This window comes from Perna viridis, chromosome 2 (assembly GCF_037379345.1).
Source record: "Perna viridis isolate PV_CMFRI_1.1 ecotype Kerala chromosome 2, ASM3737934v1, whole genome shotgun sequence".
Taxonomy (NCBI): Eukaryota; Metazoa; Mollusca; class Bivalvia; order Mytilida; family Mytilidae; genus Perna; species Perna viridis.
Genome location: NC_142446.1, coordinates 27,992,225 through 28,018,864, shown reverse-complemented (window position 1 = coordinate 28,018,864; position 26,640 = coordinate 27,992,225). Strand labels below are relative to the sequence as shown.

The 26,640-nt window shown below is 34.8% G+C and overlaps 2 protein-coding genes across 2 annotated transcripts in view; one reads left to right on the top strand and one right to left on the bottom strand.

Moving 5' to 3' along the window:
- LOC148624314 (integrin beta-like protein C) overlaps positions 1-26,640 on the top strand; it is a 269,209-nt gene that overhangs the window by 13,140 nt on the left and 229,429 nt on the right. The window lies entirely within an intron of this gene.
- LOC148624326 (ribosyldihydronicotinamide dehydrogenase [quinone]-like) lies at positions 1,931-25,168 on the bottom strand. Its single transcript, XM_088567032.1, has 4 exons — positions 24,737-25,168; positions 16,998-17,248; positions 6,030-6,131; positions 1,931-3,782 (listed from the first exon to the last, which is right to left on the bottom strand). Exons 1-4 carry the CDS (start codon positions 24,912-24,914, stop codon positions 3,543-3,545), a joined length of 771 nt encoding a protein of 256 aa, XP_088423158.1. The 5' UTR covers positions 24,915-25,168; the 3' UTR covers positions 1,931-3,542.

Genomic DNA, 26,640 nt, shown 5'->3' with positions numbered 1-26,640 from the left:
AACAAATCAATATTATACAACGTCTCAGAATGTGACGACTCTATTTGCTACACTGTTCCACCGGATCAAATTGATACAGGGAAGATATATAAACGTATAGAAAGGTCTGAAAAATTCCCAACGATGTTAGATCTGTTAAATTTGCGATGCAAATTTTTGGTCGTTCCCTCCGCGGGACTCGAGCTCGTACTGCTGTGACATCTATGGCAACACCGCCTGCACAAAGTCCAGCGCCCTAGACCACTCGGCCAGCTAGGCTATATAAAAATATAACTTTCGCTGGCCGGGTCATTCCTCCTCGTAGGATTAATCTAGGGCTGTAACTTAGTACACGATGTATAGTGGTACGGGACAGTTCATTTAGATGTTAATTTGTAGGATAGAGGATCAAATTAATGATGCATGTCACAACAAATCAATATTATACAAATATTTCAGACCCTTATATATATATATATATATTTTACTACACCACCTTATGCTGCAGACAAGTGCCATAGAACAGTCATTTCTAGCTTAATACTAGATCAAAATATACCTCTTAAATACCATCTACTGGTGTTTTTTTTTACTTGCATGAGAACAGGAAGTTTATATTAGAAATGAAATGATCGGTTAGCATTGAACTTTCTATTATGTCTCTGAGAAACGCCTAGTCTCCGATTCAGAGGCTGTCAGTTGTTCAATATAGTTGCTACTCTGGTTCCCTGGTCAATATCATAAGCGACCCAAAGAAACTTGAGGAACGAAAACATTACCCGCACTTTCTGGTTACCAATTGTTTTGATTGAAAAACATTCGGGTCATCACGGGTACGAAAGAATAACCACGGGAACCAAGATTAGTGAGAAGACTACATTAGTTTTTGACACACTTAAGCATAGGACTTACAAGTAATAAGGACAGTCCAACTGGTCTGGACACTATATCGCACAAAGTTTGAAATTCGAAATGGGACCAAAAAAGTCGATTATGGGGACGTGTTCCCTTCGACTCCTTATAACTCAAAAATCATAGGAGATATCTGAAATCTGATTGAATGCAAAAAATACCAGTTTTATATATTGTAAATTTCGATATGCTGTACAGGTGTTTCAAGGAGTAACCTCTCATCAGCATTAAAATCAAATATGTAGGAAGATCATAATCAAAATATTAGTTGAATACAAGAAGTACTCATAACCAAATCTATCGAAAGAGGAAGCCAAATCCATCACCGAGAGGATCTACATATACAGCAATGCAAGGAATAAAGCCTCGGTGTTCTACGTATTTTTAAATTTGGAATACTGCAAAATTTCATAAATAGGGTAGATAAGATGTGATATTATTCGGGGTCAGACAAGTCTGACTACTGGGTTGGTGAATACCCTCGGGGACCTCAGGTCCACCAGCAGTGGAATCGACCCAGTGGTTCTTATATACAAAAAATACCAGTTTTATATATTGTAAATTTCGATATGCTGTACACGTGTTTCAAAGAGTAACCTCTCAAATGCAATTATCGAAATTTCCAATATATGTGCAATTCAGATTTGATGACCTTTCATTTGATATACAACAACCATACTTCCTATGATTTTTAGCATTTTGCACATATTAACCCCCGACCAGATTCTTTATCCCGTAAAATGAATTTTACAGGCGTGTAGCTGCCGTTAGGCAAAAAAGCTTTTGCCTGCACTTAATTTTGCCAATTTTTTTTTTGAGATTAAATACATCCAGGAGAGAGGAGAGACATAAATGAAAACGCTATCTCCGCGGGGCTTCGGGGGGGGGGGCTTAAGCGGCCCCCAGACCCCCTGCCGTAATATTGCCTACACTTCAATTTGGCCTCAGCTACGCGCCTGATTTATATTTGTTTTGTAACACGCTACGACCTCTGTAAACTGTATGGTCATCTACAAAACATGTACAACAAAACGACAGAAATGTTTGTAGCTTTATTGATCATTTCGGGCAAGATGAATAAATGAAAGTACCCATCATCAAAACCGGAATCCGTAAAGATATTAAACTCAGGACTGTTTACCTTAGAGGTTACAAGGTCAAGGTCATATGTTTAGTCAATGTCACCAAAATAAAAAATGTAATTCTATGAAACAATTAAATTGTCATAACTTTTGAAAAGACGATCGGAGTTGTAAACTTGAGTTCATTATCTCTGATCGTTTCCTTAATATCAAAACCTGAAATTTCAGTGAAAAAAATCTTTTTGCACGCTGTGACCTTTGAATTTGGGTGCAAAGATTATATTTGAAGTTCCTATAACCGACATCTGGTTCTAAAATATGAGAATTAAAAAAAAGACGTCAACCGAAACTCATGATACTTCCTCGTTACCCCAAAAAACCTCGGAGGCACTAGGCGGAAAAATCTGTCTGGAATTTGACAGATTCTAAAATCAAACTAGATGATTTTTTTTTCTTAGCTTTCGCTTTGCGCCAAAATTGTCGGAAGAGTTATTATTATTATTAATTATTACTAGTGATATCTAACTATATTTTAACACCACCTGATTAAAAAATATACTTTGATTCGCGTATAACTTCAGTTCCGGCAAATTTTTCAAATCGACAGTGGAAATTGCCGAGTTGATCCGATTGAAAAATAAGTATGATATTTCAAGGGATATTACTCCTGTAAGATTTGATAACAAATAACATGTTTATCTTTATCTGTAACGTCATCTATTCCTGTACACATATCTAACAATATTCTTCTTTGAATGATGTGTATATATTTAATTTTATTTGTGTATATTTTTGTTGACGCATGTTCGTTTTATGTATGCATATTTGTTATGTTCATTATGGAGAAGAAAACGTAAGATGGTATCACTTTTGTCTGATCTATTTGCTAAAATTGCAATATAACGTGTTTAAACTAAACTAACAATATTGAGATTGATTATATCTAAGACAATTAAAAGAAAATGTCTGAAAGGAACTTGTCACTTGAAGTAAATGATGAAATTGTTAGTGGTCAGCCTCATCTGGCTGTAGTACATGACGTCATAGCTTTAAAAATGAAGAGGGGGCCATGTGTTAAAAAAAGCAAATAGTATTTAAGTTACATATTTTAAAATACAATTCAAGATGTGCAAATGCCCGAATAATCCAGTCGTTCTCCTGTTTACCACTTGCAGAGAGTAGAAGAGAAACACATCATTAGAGGGACTGAGTTAATCGGGGGTAAAATGTGTAACAGGATGCATATGTTGTAAGATGCTACCTGTTCTCACCCTTGGTCACAAACGCGTTCATAAGACAAACGCATCAGTAGAGAAACTGAATTATTCGGACTGAGTAATAGGATTTATTAGTATCATATTCTTCCCGTCCTCATCCTGTGTCACAAAAGCGTTCTAAAATACATAGTGCGCTAAAAGCATAAACTCAGTAAATAAATTATTATGAGATTTGGAAGGTCGTGGTCCCTTCGGACACGTTTAATATGAAGAGCATGGTGCCTTCGGACACCTGAAGTACGTATGGTTCATCCGACTAGATACCGTATTTGCAAAAATGACATATATTTGTCTATTGCATTAAGTGATGAGACAAGACCTTTCCAACGACACTTTTTTCATTCAAAGTCATTGTTTCATGATTGAAGTCTGAAAGTTTAGGAAATGATAGAGGTTCCTCTGTGAACATTTTCTCTAAGCGACATTTCCATTTTCTAATATACAGCTCACGAATGTCATTATCAACTAGTTTCGTGCCATATGATACATGTGGTTGAAGAACATCGAACCCTACCATTCGTAAAGTACCATACTGAAAGAGAAAAACAGCAACATTTAACATTTTGGTCTTACTTTAAGTTTGCCTTTGCTTAAACATTTTAGAAAGACAATCAATGTTGTAAGAAACGCTTTTAGTTTTTGAGAGTAATTATCACTCATTGAGCAAGTTAGTCATAATGGTGATACTACCATCCAACACCATCAAAGGTGCTATCTCTAACTTGTACAGTTTACACTTCTTTTATGGGTATGAGGTGACGTAATCCGGTGACGTAATAAAAATACAATAAAAATAACCACGCACATTTGTATTGTGTTGAAAAAAATACCAAGTAAACAATTTGGATTGAATCATACATATTCAGTAGTATCGGTGTCATGCTTTAAGTCGTATTATTACTCCCATTAATGCTGCTGATCGGAAATTATATTAAAAGATGAAATGATCGATTTACATAAAACATTACCCAGTTTCCGATTCAAACAAGTGGTTTCGTTACAATTAACTATATTAGTACGTGGGCTGAGATACCCCCCTCACTCATAAACCAAAATATGATTTTCAGGTACCCTTATACCACCCCTTTTACGAATCTTTTTGTCGCCAAAAAAATAAACTGTAGCATTTTTGTATTTTTTGTCACTTTTTTATAAAAAAAAATCATTTTTTAAGTTTTTTGATTCTTCGAACTACTACATTCTACAGAACGAAGAAAACTGACATATGTATATACCATCATGTAGCCTACATTGTAAGTTGCAGTAACACGAAGGGTTTTGTGGTAAAATGATAAAAAAAATATAACCCTACCCTGCCGAAAATCGCTTAAATTGACATATTTTTCAATGACAAAACCCCTAGAGTATTTATTCTTCAGTGAAAAGTGGCTTATTTGGTATTTTCTGGTTAGTTATATCACAATTTATTCTTCTGGGGTTCTTTTGATGATTTTTTGGCGATTTTCGTAGTCAGAATTTATCAAAAATGCAAAAAATGAGATTTTCGATTTTTTGGTCAAAAGTCACATGAATTCGATTCTACAAGTTATTACTCTACTAAAACGTCTCAAATTTAATTTTCTACATAAATGCACCACGAAAAACTAATTTTAAAAAATGGATTTAAATAAAATGTTAAAAATATTACCCATACCCCTAGAAAACTGGTCTCAGTATCAAATAGAATTCTCATTCACAGCATACTGACATTGTAGAACTCAAATTATAGGCATTCATAATTAAGATAATGCAGTACTCAACATATTTGATCAATTAAGGTGCTTAGATTTACTTTTTGGGGGTGGCAATTACTATAAAATCGGAAAAAGGGGAATTTTCAGAATTTCCAGAATTTTCTTCTTTATCACCCGATATTGTCACTTTTTCATATTACCGTAGTTTATGCAAGTTTTTGTGTGATACGGTACATTAATGTAGTGTCTTAGCTTCGTAATGAGCCCAAGTAATAAAAAATTGAACTTTTCCAAGTCAAGATAGGTGAAGAAATGCCACCCCTACCCGTGAAAAAAAATGCCTCAACATGAACTAAAATGTTATTTTTTTGGTAGATAAACGGTGTACAATAAGCCATTTTTACGGAAGCATTAATATTCTAGGGGCTTTGACATTGAAAAATATGTCAATTTAAGCGATTTTTTGGCGGGTAGGAGTACATTTTCTTCATTTTACCACATAACACTAAGTGTTACCGCAATTTTCTTGGTATCATTTTAAAGCTGCAACATGTGGCAACACGATGATACTTATATTTTTTTAGTTTGTTCCCATGAAGGCTTAGACGCTCAAACAATGGAGTCACAAAAATCTTGGCTTTTTGACCCAGGTGGGTACAAATACAGGCTTATACTGAAAAAGAATCTGAGAATATTCTTTGGCGACAAATTGATTCGGTAATGGGAGGTATAAAGGTACCTAAAATCACCATGAAGTTGACGAGTGGGGGTGCACGGTGGACCCTCCCAGCCCATGGACTATATAGGTCATATACATTATCAGGTCCCTGATATTTATCAATTATGGACTTTTAACGAAGTCAATACGTGATACATGGACCTGTTCCGATTATACTGACCGAGGACGAAGTCAATATAATCTAGCAGGTCCATATCGTATATCGTATTCGTTCCTTTTCGGGTGTTGAAAGCAAGCCATAATCAGAGGCATAGAATATTTGACGATTACTTTGAAGACTTCAGTCTTTGACTTTATCTTACTTTTGAGTAATTTTTCTTTATACGGTATAGGCTCAAAACTGTACCTGAATCGGCCAAAGTAAAACATTTAGATCGCTGCAGAGTCCTTGTGGGGACATCATTTCTTCGGTACAACCAGTTGTAATTGAGAGAACTGCCCGTTTACCCTGAAAATTATATTGAATAGAGAATAAATTCACCTCAAAATACCACTTCTTACATTTTTTTTATATGGGCACTTTACATAAAGAACTTAGTCTATTTTGTTTCAGGCTAAGCTTACATCCCCACCCCAACAAAACAAACAAACAAAAACAAAAACCCAAAATAAAACAAGACAATAACTGATGATTGTGAAATTCAATAGAAACTTATAGGATATCCACACTAAAACCTTAGCTTCGCTAAATTATGTGATAAATAACTTTCACTTCTCAAATCACAACGGTGATTGACAGTATTTACCCTTGTCTGTAGGTAATGATTTGTCAATAGATCGAGATTTTCACTATTTTGATTAGATCGCGATGACACTAGAATCAACATTCCTGTATTTCATTCCGGGAACGACTACACTCGGTGTCATATAACTCATTTAAAACGCTTAAAATAAAATAAAATATAGATCTTCATGGCTTTTCACTGATGTTAAACTGATGACAGTAACAATTGTCACTATCGTCTCAAGAACCGGCAAGTTGAATTTTACACAATATTTCTCTTTATATTTGTTCTTTGCAAAAGTTATGTAGGTAAGCTTTATCTCACATTTGAAAAGAATGCAGACAAGCCTATTTTATGTCATATGATGCCTTAATGAACGGTAAATCGACTTTGAAAAACAAAACAAAACATAAAAAAAACCCCAAAAAACAGCAACAACAATAGTAACGAGAATGACTATAAGATACAAGAATACCAGACGACAGTAAGCCGATTTGATTCGTTGTTTTAAATTCGTAAGTGTGGTTATTATCCAGCTGCTATTGAAAACTGCGTGAACGTTTTTTTATATTATCGGAAACTATGGGCTTACTCCAAATATATGAGCAGTCGATTTTAGTAATTATAATTCAACTGATTATTATAATTGCATGTTTTTGATAATATTTTTTTTCTCAAATAGTCCTTTCTCATCTTCCCGACTTTAAGATTTAAAGCAAAGGAGAGAAAATTTCAACAAGTTTGTCATCTGATAGACTGGTTTACTGTCAAATATGCCTCATATTGGAGCAATGACAGCAGCTGCCTTCATATTCAAATATTCAATTTATAAGAGCCGCGGTAAGTACTTGGATACTTTTAAATAATTATCTCAAACCATTAAGGTACTTACCTTAGTGAAAATAGTTTTAAGTTTCCAAGAAAAAGGTTTACTATTTCTCTTTCCCTAATGAGACCGCCAACCTGGTTGTCGGGTGTTGGTGGGTTACGTCCCTTTGAAAAACTTGTTAAAATGGCTTGCATTCCGTAAATATGAAAATCGACTATTATAGCACACTTCAATATTTAATAACTTTGCTCTTTTATCTATTTAGAGGCTTGAATTTTTCAAAACACACTTTTACTTTATACTTATGTGGTGGAAACCGGTTCCAGGGTTTAGGCTGACCGGAAGTAGATGTTACGAATGAGTGAAGGCACGAGACCGCAATTAATTTTCAAGTGCATTTTCAATAAACACATTTGAGCAGATTAAAAAAATTCCACCGGCGCAAACTGAATAAAACTTCTCTGGCCTAAAGATATGTACAAACAGGATTTTATATATAAATTGTAGAAAATTTTACCATCATTTTCTGAAATTAATACATATAATTCGGAGATGGGGTAAACATGACAAATGAACTGAGTTAAAAGTCCTAAATTTTAACCTTCTTCCACTGAACCAAATCACAACTTTTAGTCAGAATTGACTAATGAAAAAAAATGCCATGTAATTTTAACCAATTTTCTACCAATTAGAGGCAAAACTTCAGCAAAAAAGTTTCCAGTAAAAATATGAAAAGATGTAGAAGGTACCTACTACCAAAGTTGGAACTATATTCGTATAATATTGTTGCATAATGTTTGTATAATATTGATTTGTTGTGACATGCATCATTAATTTGATCCTCTATCCTACATAATAACATCTAAAATGAACTGTCCCGTACTACCATATATCGTGTACTAAGTTACAGCCCTAGTTTAATCCTACGAGGACCCGGCCAGCGAAATCTATATTTTTATATAGCCTAGCTGGCCGAGTGGTCTAGGGCGCTGGACTTAGTGCAGGCGGTGTTGCCATAGATGTCAAAACGGTACGAGTTCGAGTCCCTGCATCGCAAATTTGACAGTTCTAACATCGACTGGAATTTTTCAGACCTTTCTATATATATATATATATAAATATATATATATATATAATGTTCTGATGTAAGCATATATACATATATGTAACCTATAGAAGCTTTTGTCAAGTTGCATACGGATCCAGAGATAGGTACATCAGATGTTCTGATGTGAGCGTGTAATACTTGTAACTATTAGGCGTGTCCTTTGATACAGGTGTGTGCATTATATGACCATATGACCTTCCAACATAAAGAATGAGTACATCAGTTTCCATTTGTGCATGCATACATGCATGTACATATTTTTCCCTGGCATATAATTCTGATACTTATATAAATACATATAGGGCAGCATAAGTCGAGTTATAGAACTACTTCAAAATGCTGTACAAAAGGGAGCGAATAGTTCGAACTCCTACATTTTCGCGCTATTTTTTTCCTTGTAGCGGTTATTAACGCAGACTTTTTTCGTGATATTTTGGAGCAGTGTAGTACTGTAATATCCCATTGAAAATGAATATGGAAAGAGTACCTGCGGATATAAATTCAGCTACCAAGGAGGAATTAACAACAATAAAACACATTGGCCAAACTAGGGCTGGTTTAATTATAGCTGCCAGAGATGCTAAAGGCCTACCCACCCTTGAGGACCTGTAATTGATTCAGGGTGTCCCTAACAAAATCTTGGATCCATTATTACAAGAAGGGTTCGTAGTAATTGAACAATCTGAAAACAGATCCTCTGTTGATCAGATCGCTGAAATACAGGAAAAAATGAGAAAAATGAGCGTGATTATGAAACAGATATAATCTCACAAATGCAACAAGATTTTAAAGAAAATCTAAAAGAACAAGAACAATTATTTACTACCCAAATTGAGAAATTACAGTTACAAAATAAAGAATTAAAGGCTATCTTTGAAAACCGTGAAATGGTTCTTAGAGAGGAAATAAGACAGAAGGAGAGTAAAATTAGCCAGTTAGAACAGATAAAACTGACCACTGAAAAAATTGAGAGATTGTCACCATCTGGAATATACAGTAAAACAGGGAATAACATTCTGCATGGTTTAGATTTACCTGTAGTGGAAAAAAAGCCTGTCATTGTGACAGCTACTTTTGATAAAACAGATTCAGGTAAATCTAGGGTAAATACAAATAATGCTACAACAATATCACAGATAACTGGTAAAATTGAGATTAGGGAAAGGAGGAGAGGGCAGAGAAATGAAAGAAGAAATGATGGGCCAGGTCCAACAAAGATATTCACCTATAATGGTAAGAGTGATTGGAGACCATACCATCTGCAGTTTACAGATATAGCTGATAGATATCAATGGACATCGAAACAAAGATTGGACAAGCTCTTTGAGTGTTTACGAGATAAAGCATTAAAGTTTTATAGTGTTAAAAACAGAGCAGTACAAGCTAATTATGACATGTTATGTGAGAAAATGAAAAGTAGGTTTGGTCGTAGGGATTTTCCTCACACGTTAAGGAGACAATTACAGGACCTAAAACAACAAAAGGAGGGGACTCTAGAAGAATTTGCAGCGAGAACACAGGAAATGGCTACTGATAGTTATCCGGATAATCCGGATGAATTTGTTGAAATTGTAGCCATTGATGCTTTTCTTAAGGGGTGTTCTGATCCAGCTGTAGCACTTTTCAGCTATGGACAAACATCCAGTCTCACTGGATGAAGCACTTCAACATATCAAGAGTAATGTACCCAATAAACGTGATATATTGGGCCCAAGAAGAATGGAGACTAGAAGAGTAACATTTAATGATCCTAGTGCGGAAGCTACTGCTGAACCATCAGTTCGAGTTGTAAAATTTAACGAAAGAAAACCTTCACCATCAAATCGCATGCAACTATTTGAAGAAAGATTGAAAAAAAAAACAGAGGATGGCCTTAAGGAAACAAAGGCTATGGTGAAAAATATCTTAAAGATAGTGTCAAAGAATAGGAATAGGTCACCGGTAAGACGAGTCGCTTCTCCTAATAGATTCAACCAAAGTAGTTCAGACAGCAATTGCTATCGGTGTGGTCAGGCAGGACATTTCGCACGAGAATGTCCTGAAAAACGTGATGCTTCACCATTCAGAGACAGGTCAAGGTCGAGGTCACCTAGCCCAGCAAAAGATTTAAACTTCAAAGGCCTGAGGAAATAGGCCAATCCTCTGGCCGCCCCTCCAGCTAATAGTTTTCAGACAACCAATGTAATCCAGTAAAGGACTGTGGCTTCTGATGCCAAGACTATGTATGTTACTGTCCGTAGGAAACCATGCATAATTATATTGTCTATTGTTATTGTGAATACTATATTATTATTTTATTACGTTGAATGTATTATTTTATGTGTGTATATGACAATACTCTCATGTTACATATTCATTATGTCCGAGTTATCTCATTAAAATCTTGAAAATCTTGAAATCTTGTTAGAATAGGTGGTAAAGAAGTACAAGCAATTGTTGATAGTGGAGCACAGATATCAATTATGAGCAAAACATTTTATAGTCAATTGAACGAACAGCCAAAAATGAAAAACACAGTGATGATCAAATGTATTGGAACTGCTGGTATTCCAGCACATGTAATTGAGAACCTGCACATATTACTTGGTAAATCAACTGTAAATTTGAATCTGCTGACAGCTTAATTCTTGGGCTCGACCTCTCGACAAAGAACAATGTCATAATCGATCATAGGAAGTATCAATCCATATTGAATAATGAGATTATTGCTGCTGAATCTGAATGCATTAAAGATAAGGATACAAAGTTGCAAGTATATCGGAAGACGATCAACAAGACAACTGTAGTCGAACCATTCAGTGCTTGTTTTATACCAGCACAGCTAGACCACAAGCCAGGTGGTGACATTACTGCAGCTTGAGATAGATGAGCGTGATCGTCATAAGACTGCCTTTATAACCAAGTTTGGACAGTTTAAACATGTACTGCTTGCCTTTGGATTATGTAACTGCCCAGCTACCTTCAGTAGAGTCATGCAAGTAGTCTTGAAAGGTTTGGCTTGGAAAGAATGTCTAGTTTATTTAAGATGTAATTGTGTTAGGCAAGAATTTTGACAACTAGTCTTGAAAGATTTGGCTTGGAACGAATGTCTAGCTTATTTACGATGTTATTGTGTTAGGCAAGAATTTTGACGAGCACATTGGGAATTTGTATAAAATTTTCCAAAGATTTCGAATGTATAATGAAAAATTGAAGCCAAAGAAATGCTGTCTTTTTCAAAATTAGGTGAAATGTTTAGGGAAGATAATAAGTAGTGGAGGAATAAAAGTAAACCCAGAAAATGTTGAATTGTCAAGAAATGGGAGAGGCCAAAATGTCAGAAAGATGTTGAAGCATTCTTGGGATTTATGAATTACCACGGAGAACACATTCCATATTTCGCGGACATTCCATTACACAAGTCAGCGAAACCCAAGGAACCATATGAGTGGAATGAAGAACAGCAGTTAGCATTTGAAAAAACTAAAAATATCTTTGGTTGAGGCTGTTATTTTGAATTATCCAATCTCTGAAGATTTATTTAATCTAGACACAGATGCCTCAGATTCAACTATAGGTGGAGCACTTAGTCAAGTCAAGTTCAGAACGGTAAAGAGATACCAATAAGTTTATCCAGAAAGGTCCTAACACTAGCACAGAGGAAGTACTGCACAACTAGAAAAGAGTTATTGACTGTTATTTCCTTCACCCGGCAGTATCGACATTATTTGCTAGGTAATACTTTCCTTTTAAGGACAGACCACAACAGTTTAACATGGCTTCTGAATTTTAAGAATAAAGAGGGCCAGATTGCTAGGTGGATTGAGGAACCTGGGCAGTATGACTTGATAATTCAACACCGACTCCATGCAAATGCTGATGGATTGTCAAGAATATCTGATGCTTTGACCACATGTCCATCGTATCAGCCATACATTGAACTGGATCAGTTACCCTGTGGTGGATGTAAATTTTGCACCAGAGCCCGTACACAGTGGTAAACTTTCGAAGTGGATGTTGATTATGTACAGCAAATAGCCGCTCGTAGGGTCTCTGAGACTTCAGCCTCTAACTGGGTCGATACTCTGTCCACAACAGATATTCGTAGAGAACCAATTGATGACAAAGATTTGAAATTGTCATAGGCTGGTTTGAAAATGGTGTAGAACCTGATTCCTTAGATTCCTAAGCAGCCCTAAGGTAAAGTATTACTGGAAGACTAGATCCCAGCTCATTATGGAAAGTGGGGTTTTGTATTATCTATGGAAAGACCCAATTTGTTCAAAACATCTGCTAGTTATACCTGAAAGTCTGAGAAAAAAATACAAGCATTACACCTGTCATGATTTACCATTATCAGGTCACATGGGGCAAACAATTGAAGCAGTATGTACTTTGGTATGGAATGTCAAGGGACTATAAGCTATTTGTAATGTCATGTGAAGTTTGCAACAAAAATAAACGTGCCAAAAGTAAGTTGGGGCAGTTTCATGCAAGATTTCCTCTGGAAAGGGTTCATATGGTTATTCTTGGACCATTGCCAGTCACCAAGTTAGGTAATAAATATGTACTTATGGTCATTGACCAGTTTACCTAATGGTTGGAGTGTTATCTTGTACCAAACCAGGGAGCTGAGACTTGTGCTAGGGTATTGGTTGATAACTTCATAGCAAGATTTGGGTGTCCATTGGAGCTTCATACAGACCAAGGTAAGAACTTGGATGGTAATGTCATCAGGCAAGTTTGTAATTTTAACAACACCTTATCACACAGTCTCTAATGGTCAAGTGGAAAGGTACCATAATTTAATTTTGCAAACCATTAGATGCTTCTTGAAGAAACAACAAAACAAGTGGGATGAAAAGATTCAGTTGCTATCTGATGCCATCCGAGCAACACCCAATCGCCAAACGGGGTTCACAGCACTTTTTTTTTATGTTTGGAAGGGAACTCAACCTACTGACCCGAAATTTAGCCTTGCACAAGTTAATAACAGAGATAGAGATGGAGTGGAGTACATTCAAGACCTTATTATATCCCAAAATTTATCCCATGATATTACCAGAGAAATTTGAAAGCCTCACAAGGTAGACAGAAAAAAAGCTATCATGTAGGGGATGCGGTGTACAAATTTGACTCAGCTTAAGAAATGGGACAATCTAGAAAACTGAAACCATGGAAGGGTTCATCAATCCTGTTTTGTTCCAGATATCGGACAGGAAGAAAAGTTGGATTCTTCATCATGACAGATTGAAGTAATGAACAGATTCTAAACTACCACTTTGGTTCCGAAGGCAAAGATCATATCTGTCAGTGCTCGAAACATCGTACCAAGACCTTGAAGAACAAGGAGATTTCGGGCTGGATGGACTATTTGAGGACCAGTCTGCTGTGGCTCACATATCAGATGGACCAACATCTGATGGAATAACTCACAAATTGGATGCTCCGATAAGTGGGAGAAGTAGAAACAAAGCAGCAGAGGGACATATGATTATAAATGATTTGGACGTTAATGCCTTGGATGAGATTTTATGACATTTAGTCTGACAGGAAGATAGAGAGGGAAAGCCTAAAATAATAAAAAAAACAGCTTACCTCCTGGATTATACTGACTGATAATCATTTAATTTATTCTGTATATACAGTATTGTTTGTTGTTTGAATTCCTCGTACATGTATGTTCTCGTATTTTAGAAAACTATGTGTTTATCTATATTAAATGTGGAAAATGTCTTGTTTACACACTGTGGTTCATGGCTCGGGCATGAGATGTGTAATGATTTCTTTGCCTACTTTGTATTTATTTTTAGTGTTTTTTAGAATCATGCTTGAGGATGACTTTGTGCCAGATTATGAGTCCAGTGAGGATGACATTCCACCTTCTAGGACCTCAGTGAGAGGAAGTTCCATGGGGAAGAAAAGAGTCCAAAAATGCACTATTTGTACAGCGAAATTCATTAACGTTCGCCGACATATTATTTGCACCCGCATAACCTGGTACATATACCCCTTGACACCTTACCATATGCAGTTTGCTCCAGAAAGTTTGTAACGACACCACATCAAGGAGATACATGATAGCGAATCTGGTCATACCTTAACAGAAGAACTTAATGGGAAAACCTGGGTGTATTTGATAAATGGTCTTTTTTGAAGAAATATGTAGACAACTAGAAATGAAGACAGCAGACATAAAGCACTTTGTATCCACCCAACCATATTTCAAACAGAGCTCTGTAAGTGTACACCGTTGTAAAGATATTCCCTTTCTGCAATTGTTTAATCGGGGAAATAGGCTTTCAACTACACAGGTTTCTCATTATGTTTTCCCTCCATCTGGACTTCACTCACTAATTCATTGCAAAATCTTGGCTAGTCTATTAAAAGTAACAAGAGACTAAGAAAACTTAATCCACTTTCAACATGAACTTATTCCACCTCCACTCAAAATTTTCAAGTTGATAAATTCTCATTTTCTTTTAGATACTTATCTCAGTCAGACCATATGTTCTGGTCTTAAAGAACTCTTTTGGGAAAATGTACAAGGCAGAATGACCATTACTAACCTGGTGGCTAACTATTGTTTCCCGAGGAACTGGCCTGATAGTCACCACCAGGGGGAGATACGTAAGGACGAGAGGTTGAGACTTACATTTGGCATCCATCCTCGCATTGTCGATCTAGAGAGTCCCAGAGATGTATGGAAATGGCTTTCAGATCTTGAAGTGGTGTTGTCAGCTAAACAGGTGGTGGGAGTTGGTGAGTGTGGGCTGGACACTAGTTCGCCTTGGCACACATTGTATAGACAGGAAGAAACTTTCAGGGCACAGCTTGAAATCTCAAGGACCACGAACTTGCCAGTTGTTATTCATTGTCGGGGTGATGAACAACTACAAAATTGACGCTTGAGGATAATGGAGTCCATTCTGGAACCGAGCCATCAGGTGCATAAACATCGCTTTGTCTCCATCTTGAGGTGTTACAGGAAGTGGAAAGCAGCTTTCCCTATTTGCAAATTTTGTATATCCTCATTCATCCTTACTGGCAGGTATCACCACCATCGGATACTGTGTCGCATATGGACATTGAGGATGTTGTACTGGAGACAGATGCGCCCTATATAAGTGCAAAAGGGGAGAACGATGCCAATCTTTACTGGTGGACATGGTTAGGAGGCTAGCTCATGTCTGGAACATGCCAATCAAGGAGGTAGCCGAAAGTACAACTTAAAATGCAGTGAAATTGTATCGTTTGTAATGGGATAATAGAATTTTAAATGTAGATAACACTGTTAGTGTTTTATAGAGATGAATGAATGGATGGTGAGAGTGTGGTGGAAACCGGTTCCAGGTTTTAGGTTGACCGGAAGTTGACGTAATGAATGAGCTGAACGAGTTCTTCTCGATCAGCTGTACCGAACAGACGTCCTGAGCTTGCTCCTGGCTGACTTACCCGTTTGCAGCTAGGACTACTGCAAGGTGAATATAATTCTATTATTATACAGACACCGCGCTTAATTAAATAAAATGCTCTTAAGATATGTCCTATACGAATATCCTAACGCAGGTCCGGCTATAGTAAATGTTAATACTGTTGATTGAATTTATTTTTTCCATATTTTATTTCTTTTAAATATTTTTGGACCTGCGTTGTTTATTACCGCACAATTAATTTCTTTGTGACATCAAGTTCAAGAAGATCAAATTCAAAACTGTCAACAAATAATTTATATATGAAGGGTGTTTTCTGGCGATTATTTTGAATAGAAGTTAATAAAAATGATAAATCAAATCGTCAATAAAACACAATTTTGAAACAATAAATATTGTATTTGACCATATGTTATAAATTTATAATAATTTGTTTCTCGTTGTTTTTTCTGGCGTTATCCCTTGCTATATAGAATTAAAAAATAAACATCAAAGGCCACTAATATGCGACAAGGAGTCTGAATGTGGTACTGGACTGGCACGAGAAGAGTATATTTATTTGAATATAAAATAGACGTTAATATCATCTTTTTGTTGTGACAATCATCTTTTGATCGTTACTATTATCTTCCAAATGTCACTAAATTACGTTACTATCATCCCACTTTCTCGTTACTATCGTCGTCGCTGTTCTTAACAAAGTCGGTGACGTTACAGGTTTGGCCAGGATTTGGTTATCAAAGCCATTTTTGACCGGAAGACTACTATATAGCCAAACTTTGAGTCAAGAACTTTACTAGATTTATATTTTATTTTCAACAATTGTTTTTTTTTTGTATTTCTAAATTTGCGGGAGATTATATATTGGTCTACAGAGACATTGAAAAATTCAATCATCAATTGTCAACTTTGTGTCATTTTCAATCGACGACAACGGCATTAAAATGAATTGTTTTATTATCTTATCAATATTACCTATTAAACAGTATGCACTGAGTATGTTCATACGTCACGAAAACATTATTTGTTAAGCACATCGATTTTTTATGCCCAATTGTATCATATTAAGGTTGTATTGAATATAATATGCTCAGTCATCGTGTGTGAGCACAGGGGCTTGCACCCACTATCAAACATGCAGTCCGAGTAAGTTTTTATTGCAACCTCGCATAGGACTTTCGAAGTTTATGGAATATCGACATATTGGGCAGAATTACATGTACATGTATAAAGAACTTACTTTCATGAATCCTTGATCAAGTATTTTCTGAGACTCGAAGTCACACGCAAAACTATCACAAAATACTCTATCAAACCATCCTTTCAAAATTGCAGGAACAGAGGACCAATATAATGGAAACTGGAAAATGACTAGATCAGCTCGCTTCAACTTATTTATTTCTTGAACGACGTCATCTGATAGTGAACCATTTCTACATGCATTTCTACTCTCCTCAGCATAATTGAATACTTCATCATTTAATAAAGAACCTACAATAACAAATTGTATACGAGTGTCATTATATAACCAATAATCGCATAAAACAGAGAAACCCTTATTAATAAATAGCTGGAGGCTCCAGGGAGAAAAGCTAATGGTGACCAGGGAGGATCCAGAAATTTTGAAAAGGGAGGTCCAACAGTGCTCCAGGCCATTTTTTGTTCATTCCCACCCCCCTCCCAAATGCACAAAATAAACCACATTATATACAATTAACAAGGCGGCGTGGTTATGACCCCCAACAATCGCCACGAGTGACAAAGCTTTTTGAGAAGTATTATTTCTTACGTTTCGTTAGTGAAAAATTATTGTACACATGTATTTACGGTACTAGCGTAATATGGTTTTAGGCTTTACCTATGAGGAGCGGAGCTACTTCTAATGAAAGGCAATTTTCAGCAAAACTTGGACTGATGCGTTGTCCACAACTCCTCCTCAACGGCTAGCGTGAATGTTATAGAACTAAACGATGTGTTTAATTAGAATATGAAAGAGTAATGATCATGGGAACCAAGATTCTACTGGAAATCAAAAGAATGTAATCCAGGGACAAAGACCAGACATGGAAAACAGACACACACACACACACAAAAAAAAAACATAAACTAACCGAAACAATACATACAAAGTAACAAAAGTAAAGGAGAAACTGTGACTCCACTAAAAACTGGAAGCATGGACCAGGAGCACTGGTAGGGTAGGCGTCCTCTGTTTATTCTATAAACAACCGCCAAGTTCTCGTAAAGGATCAAGTCCAGGGTAGACGAAAGAGGAAAAGAAAACTGACACGTTGAACAGATCAGTTTTCATGGTGCAGATGGATATACCGTAACGATCCACGAGTTCATGATGACGACCATAAAACTTCTGTAGTGATGACTTCAGTCTTGTTGCAACATAACCCTGTTTCAGAAGCCTAATTGTAAAACGTCTAGCGCGATAAAAAAAAGCCTGCGTAATTACGGCAAGCTTTGGCATGACGTATGAAATATGCATATTGTTAGAAACTTTTGTTTAGACGAAAGTTGTAGAAATGACGGCCGTTAACTTGGGCGTTTTTTTCAGCAAACTCTTATGCGTTGTCTGCAACTCCTCCTCAACGACATGCAGGATTGTTATAAAACTGTTTACTAATATAGGTTACAGACCACCAATTCAACCAATGAGCATTTGGAACGTACGCAAAAATAGTCCTACGCAGAAATTACCCCTGTTCCTCATAGTGCTGTGAAAAACGTTCTCATCTTATTTAAAAAAATTAAACAGTTTCTGAAAGGAAAAACATTTCTGTACATTTTATAGGTGCATTTTGCTTCTTGTGATGTGAAGCCTAATCTCCATAATGATTTTTAAATATACCCCTATCTTGTGAAAACACTGGGATTTCCCATGCTATTTATAGACCCTTCACTTCCGGTGACCAGTACTGCACTGCAAGTCTGCTAACCCCACATGCCATTCTGAGGATTGTGAGCTGACATATGTAGAATCATGCTGATATATAGTCCTCTGCAGGTTAAAGTTAAGGTAAAGTCCAGAGAAGCCATTAAATATTGTGAAATTAGCATAGAAGCCTATGGAAAGTGGAATTAGTGGTTTTTAGCCTAAAGATCAAGCCATGGCAAAATGAAAAGTTTCTTGAAATAGCTTTAAACTACTTGAAGATCTTGTTAACTTTGCCATGAGAGGAATACACTACAAAAATCCTTCAAAATATGCATTTTTTTAAGTTATAGGTCCAAATTATGGAAAATTGGTCTTTTTGGCTGATTTTTATGTCCTATCTTGTAAAAAGTGTAGAAAATTTAGTAAAAATATCAAATATTAAACTTTGAGGGCTATATTTACCTAAATATGGTGGTAATAAGCACTTGAAATCAAGTTTTGTGTAGATTTGAGCAAAAATTAGGTTAGAAATGAGGAAAAACTCACTTTCATTACTGCGGTTAAGGCCATATCAGCATTCCCCTATGGCAACATAGAAAATCCATTATTGAGTACTTGTTTTGCTTTAGGTGCCCTTTACTGGTCATGTTTTAATGTGAAAACACTGTATTTACAAATTTAAAGCCAAATATATCACCTTTTGTGAAAAATTAAAGATTTAGGATTTTTGACATGTGATCAAGAAAAAGGGGGAGGCATGTCAGAAATAAATTTTTAAAAATAGACCAATTTCTCAGAAAATGATTACTTTTAAAACTATTTCTTCATTGATATTGTTTAAAAACAAATTGTGATTGATATTTTTTATTTGAAAAGTCAGAAAAAGTTCTTTGCAAATATTTAATGCATTTAAGTATGATAGAATATTGTCACTTTTTTTGCTCGCACAACTTGGTTACCCTATATTTAAAATTCAAATATTTAAAAAAGTGCTTGTCACATTTCACTGAAACTTTGCAAATGCATTCAGTATGTGTGTAGGAAGATACCTGTATAGTTATTTATTTTTTCTAAGACAAAAAATGACTCTTTATAAAGATCAAGCCATGGCAAAATGAAAAGTTTCTTGAAATAGCTTTAAACTACTTGAAGATCTTGTTAACTTTGCCATGAGAGGAATACACTACAAAAATCCTTCAAAATATGCATTTTTTTAAGTTATAGGTCCAAATTATGGAAAATTGGTCTTTTTGGCTGATTTTTATGTCCTATCTTGTAAAAAGTGTAGAAAATTTAGTAAAAATATCAAATATTAAACTTTGAGGGCTATATTTACCTAAATATGGTGGTAATAAGCACTTGAAATCAAGTTTTGTGTAGATTTGAGCAAAAATTAGGTTAGAAATGAGGAAAAACTCACTTTCATTACTGCGGTTAAGGCCATATCAGCATTCCCCTATGGCAACATAGAAAATCCATTATTGAGTACTTGTTTTGCTTTAGGTGCCCTTTACTGGTCATGTTTTAATGTGAAAACACTGTATTTACAAATTTAAAGCCAAATATATCACCTTTTGTGAAAAATTAAAGATTTAGGATTTTTGACATGTGATCAAGAAAAAGGGGGAGGCATGTCAGAAATAAATTTTTAAAAATTGACCAATTTCTCAGAAAATGATTACTTTTAAAACTATTTCTTCATTGATATTGTTTAAAAACAAATTGTGATTGATATTTTTTATTTGAAAAGTCAGAAAAAGTTCTTTGCAAATATTTAATGCATTTAAGTATGATAGAATATTGTCACTTTTTTTGCTCGCACAACTTGGTTACCCTATATTTAAAATTCAAATATTTAAAAAAGTGCTTGTCACATTTCACTGAAACTTTGCAAATGCATTCAGTATGTGTGTAGGAAGATACCTGTATAGTTATTTATTTTTTCTAAGACAAAAAGTGACTCTTTAGGTTACAGACCACCAATTCAACCAATGAGCATTTGGAACGTACGCAAAAATAGTCCTACGCAGAAATTACCCCTGTTCCTCATAGTGCTGTGAAAAACGTTCTCATCTTATTTAAAAAAATTAAACAGTTTCTGAAAGGAAAAACATTTCTGTACATTTTATAGGTGCATTTTGCTTCTTGTGATGTGAAGCCTAATCTCCATAATGATTTTTAAATATACCCCTATCTTGTGAAAACACTGGGATTTCCCATGCTATTTATAGACCCTTCACTTCCGGTGACCAGTACTGCACTGCAAGTCTGCTAACCCCACATGCCATTCTGAGGATTGTGAGCTGACATATGTAGAATCATGCTGATATATAGTCCTCTGCAGGTTAAAGTTAAGGTAAAGTCCAGAGAAGCCATTAAATATTGTGAAATTAGCATAGAAGCCTATGGAAAGTGGAATTAGTGGTTTTTAGCCTAAAGATCAAGCCATGGCAAAATGAAAAGTTTCTTGAAATAGCTTTAAACTACTTGAAGATCTTGTTAACTTTGCCATGAGAGGAATACACTACAAAAATCCTTCAAAATATGCATTTTTTTAAGTTATAGGTCCAAATTATGGAAAATTGGTCTTTTTGGCTGATTTTTATGTCCTATCTTGTAAAAAGTGTAGAAAATTTAGTAAAAATATCAAATATTAAACTTTGAGGGCTATATTTACCTAAATATGGTGGTAATAAGCACTTGAAATCAAGTTTTGTGTAGATTTGAGCAAAAATTAGGTTAGAAATGAGGAAAAACTCACTTTCATTACTGCGGTTAAGGCCATATCAGCATTCCCCTATGGCAACATAGAAAATCCATTATTGAGTACTTGTTTTGCTTTAGGTGCCCTTTACTGGTCATGTTTTAATGTGAAAACACTGTATTTACAAATTTAAAGCCAAATATATCACCTTTTGTGAAAAATTAAAGATTTAGGATTTTTGACATGTGATCAAGAAAAAGGGGGAGGCATGTCAGAAATAAATTTTTAAAAATAGACCAATTTCTCAGAAAATGATTACTTTTAAAACTATTTCTTCATTGATATTGTTTAAAAACAAATTGTGATTGATATTTTTTATTTGAAAAGTCAGAAAAAGTTCTTTGCAAATATTTAATGCATTTAAGTATGATAGAATATTGTCACTTTTTTTGCTCGCACAACTTGGTTACCCTATATTTAAAATTCAAATATTTAAAAAAGTGCTTGTCACATTTCACTGAAACTTTGCAAATGCATTCAGTATGTGTGTAGGAAGATACCTGTATAGTTATTTATTTTTTCTAAGACAAAAAATGACTCTTTATAAAGATCAAGCCATGGCAAAATGAAAAGTTTCTTGAAATAGCTTTAAACTACTTGAAGATCTTGTTAACTTTGCCATGAGAGGAATACACTACAAAAATCCTTCAAAATATGCATTTTTTTAAGTTATAGGTCCAAATTATGGAAAATTGGTCTTTTTGGCTGATTTTTATGTCCTATCTTGTAAAAAGTGTAGAAAATTTAGTAAAAATATCAAATATTAAACTTTGAGGGCTATATTTACCTAAATATGGTGGTAATAAGCACTTGAAATCAAGTTTTGTGTAGATTTGAGCAAAAATTAGGTTAGAAATGAGGAAAAACTCACTTTCATTACTGCGGTTAAGGCCATATCAGCATTCCCCTATGGCAACATAGAAAATCCATTATTGAGTACTTGTTTTGCTTTAGGTGCCCTTTACTGGTCATGTTTTAATGTGAAAACACTGTATTTACAAATTTAAAGCCAAATATATCACCTTTTGTGAAAAATTAAAGATTTAGGATTTTTGACATGTGATCAAGAAAAAGGGGGAGGCATGTCAGAAATAAATTTTTAAAAATTGACCAATTTCTCAGAAAATGATTACTTTTAAAACTATTTCTTCATTGATATTGTTTAAAAACAAATTGTGATTGATATTTTTTATTTGAAAAGTCAGAAAAAGTTCTTTGCAAATATTTAATGCATTTAAGTATGGTAGAATATTGTCACTTTTTTTGCTCGCACAACTTGGTTACCCTATATTTAAAATTCAAATATTTAAAAAAGTGCTTGTCACATTTCACTGAAACTTTGCAAATGCATTCAGTATGTGTGTAGGAAGATACCTGTATAGTTATTTATTTTTTCTAAGACAAAAAGTGACTCTTTAGGTTACAGACCACCAATTCAACCAATGAGCATTTGGAACGTACGCAAAAATAGTCCTACGCAGAAATTACCCCTGTTCCTCATAGTGCTGTGAAAAACGTTCTCATCTTATTTAAAAAAATTAAACAGTTTCTGAAAGGAAAAACATTTCTGTACATTTTATAGGTGCATTTTGCTTCTTGTGATGTGAAGCCTAATCTCCATAATGATTTTTAAATATACCCCTATCTTGTGAAAACACTGGGATTTCCCATGCTATTTATAGACCCTTCACTTCCGGTGACCAGTACTGCACTGCAAGTCTGCTAACCCCACATGCCATTCTGAGGATTGTGAGCTGACATATGTAGAATCATGCTGATATATAGTCCTCTGCAGGTTAAAGTTAAGGTAAAGTCCAGAGAAGCCATTAAATATTGTGAAATTAGCATAGAAGCCTATGGAAAGTGGAATTAGTGGTTTTTAGCCTATATATAAACCAATTATCGTTGAAATCAAAGCAAGTATAAAAATTAGCGGGAAAATGGCCGCCCAGAATGATCTTCGTCATCAACATTTAACTTAAAACACCTAATTTCCTAAAGACGGAATCTGAACAACTGATGAAAATGGTCCAAAAATGGAAGCCATTTTGAAAATGGCCACCTAAATAATAATTTCAATACTGCCCGTCAACTCAGAATATGTTTATCTTGTGGGTAGCTTTTATTTCCATTATTCTTCTATAGTTGAGGAAAAACTAGCAAAAAAGTATTTTGACCACTATGTTCTATTTTAGTAACGACGACCAGGTCTTAAGACTGATGAAAAAAAATTAACAGATCAGGAAACCTTAAAAAATTATGCCAACTTTTATTAAATATTGTTGCAATTGGTTTAAGAGAATTGTACACATTAAACCGACAAAAAAATCTGTTTCAGGGGTCATAAATCCTACAACAGGCAACAAATCATTTTGAAAATTTCGACAAAGGTCTGTCTCCTGATGGTGAATAATATTACTCTCCATCAGAATTTTGCTAAATTCAACGGTTTTTGAGTTACTTGCAAAAAAAAAACAGTAATATTAACTTTCAATAAATTTTGTACAGTAGATTCTGAGGAGTAGATTTTTGAAAGTAATAACATCAAGAACAGCAAAACATCAAAAAGGACAGTAACTCCAACATGGGTCAACAGATTTTCACCCAAATTTGACCACAGATAGATCTCATCATGCTGAAAACTTCTATCCAATGTCAGAATTTGGTTAAACCTAACGGTTTTGGGGTCACATTTGTATGCAAAAATCTGCTGTATGACCCCTTTGTTCTATATTTAGTAACGGCGGCCATGTTTTATCAGCAATCAAAAATCAAAACGGTCAATTTGTACAGGATACCCTTAAAAAATAGTAATACCAACTTTCATTGTATTCTGTATAGTAGTTTCTGAAGAGAAGATTTTTGAAAGGAATAACATCAAACAGCTTCCAAAAAAGGACAATAACTCCAACATGGGTCAACAGATCACCAAAATTACATCACAGATAGATCTCATCATGGTGAACACTTTAATCTCATGTCAGAATATGATTAAACCTACCGATTTGGGAGATACATGCAAAAAAAACTGCTGTCTGACCCCTATGTTCTATTTTTAGTAACGGCGGTCATGTTTTTAACAGATCAAAAATCCAAACGGTCATTTAGTGCAGGATACTCTAAGTTTCATCTAAATCCATTCTGTAGTTTAACAGGAGAAGATGTTTGAAGAATTGTAAACGACGACGGATGGCTAGTAATGGCAATAGCTCACCCGACCATTGAAAAGGTGAGCTAAAAATGAAGAAATTTGTCATATTAAAATCAAAATAAATAATTGTATGTTCACGTGATGTTTTTGACGGTTAAAAATAAGATGTTTACTTACCCCTTACATCGTTCCTCGTTGCGCGTGCCTCAAAATGTTGTGAATATAGGTCACTTATTTCCACAACGAATCTTTGACTTTCCAAAGTTTCTTTGGCAATTCTTTTAAGAGCTCCATTGAAAGATTTTTCATCTTGATGAGCAAAAACTATCAAAACACGTTTAGATGAATCACTCATTATCCAATACAAATTACGTTCTTCCAATCTACAAGTAATTTTGTCCAAAGGGAGACAATATGACGAGTCCGCTGAACAGTTCGTTTATGTATTGAGAAGTTATAGACAGACTGTCAGTCGTCAATGCATTGATAAATTTGACCGAAATCTCAATTCATAGAATTGGAAATGCAGGACAAAACAAGATAAATAAAAAATAAGCTCAAAATTTCAAACGTTTGAAGAAGTCGGAAGTATGTGTACTTTTTACTATCGTTTCAACAATAATTTAAAGGTCTAAAAATACCTGACACTGGTGCGTATAAGGGGCATACTAAAATATAAGGCCATTTAAAAAGTCAAAATTTCGATAGTATTGAGATCGAACTTGAAATTTGGAATTTGCTACATAAAATTAATATCATAAATCTTCTGTAAGTAATTATGCCTAAAATACAATAACAACGTTTTTTCTTTCGTCTGGTTTTAATGAAAGAAGACAGACATATCTGCATTTAATTTTATATCGAACGATCGAGGATCAGCATGAATTTGTGTTTTCTGAACTTCGTTAGTACACATGACGTTTTTTTTTTTAAAACATTACCATTGACGCTTCGGTGTTTTTTTTTTTTTAAATTTGTGTCGATATTACTAACATTTTTCAGTTTTTACTTAATCAACTCAATAAATTTCATTTTATTTGGTCGGTCTCAGGTTCTAGATAAAATTTCCTAATTATCCTTTCTTCACAAGGTGACGTACACGTATGGTGATATTCGTCGACAATATCTTGAGACTGTCATATTTTACATTTGAGTTTAAATCATTTTTCGAGAAATATTGTGCCATCCACTATATTCTGTAAGTAACTTATGATTCATATTTTAAAATCTAATAACAAGTATTATGATTTCTATCATGCAAATTCTTAACTTATTTTCAAACTCTATACGCTCTGCCTGTAAAGCTTTCGGTGAATTCTGTAAATTCAGATTTTACCACAATCATCTACTACCGATTTAACAGTAATTAGCCAACTTCCCCCTTGAGTCCAACGTACGTTCTAAAGGCCTAAATTTTTGACCGAGTCCAATTTAAGAAATCTTTTGCGTCCGGTACTAGCATGCGGAAATACTACGTTTGCTTTAAAAACGGATCAAAAGGGGAATTATAAAGTTACAAATGTTTTTTTCTAATATTACGTCTTCATATCGTCAAACAGTATAAGTCGGTACAACCCCACCTTTAGCACATGCGCACTGTCTCTTTTCTTTCGCTGTCGCTCCGCGACAAAACACTCATTTAAAAACGTTTACGCGAAATTTAAGGGCTGAGAGGTAATCTAATTGAAACCAATAATATAAATACATACATTTAACACATACGATGACATAATTATACAAATTTATGACAGCAATGCGCATCATCGGCGTTTTCCTGGCGGCTGTTCTCATTGCCTCCTACGGAAATTAGCAGCGATGAAACTACGCATTAACCCAACTTCCATACGGGGGAGATCAACAGAAACAGCCGTTATTTTGGCTACGCATAGGGAATTTTTTGTCACAAAAATTACCGTATTTGTCATATTAGAAAAGAAATAATTCCTTCCGGAGGTAGATTTGTACTCATTTTAACATGGGTTTGGCATTTATATTCTCATTTAAGTACTTCTCCGTCTAAGAATCAGGCAAAATGTGTATAAGGTGTGGCAAATGAAGAAAAAATACACAGAGATTTCATT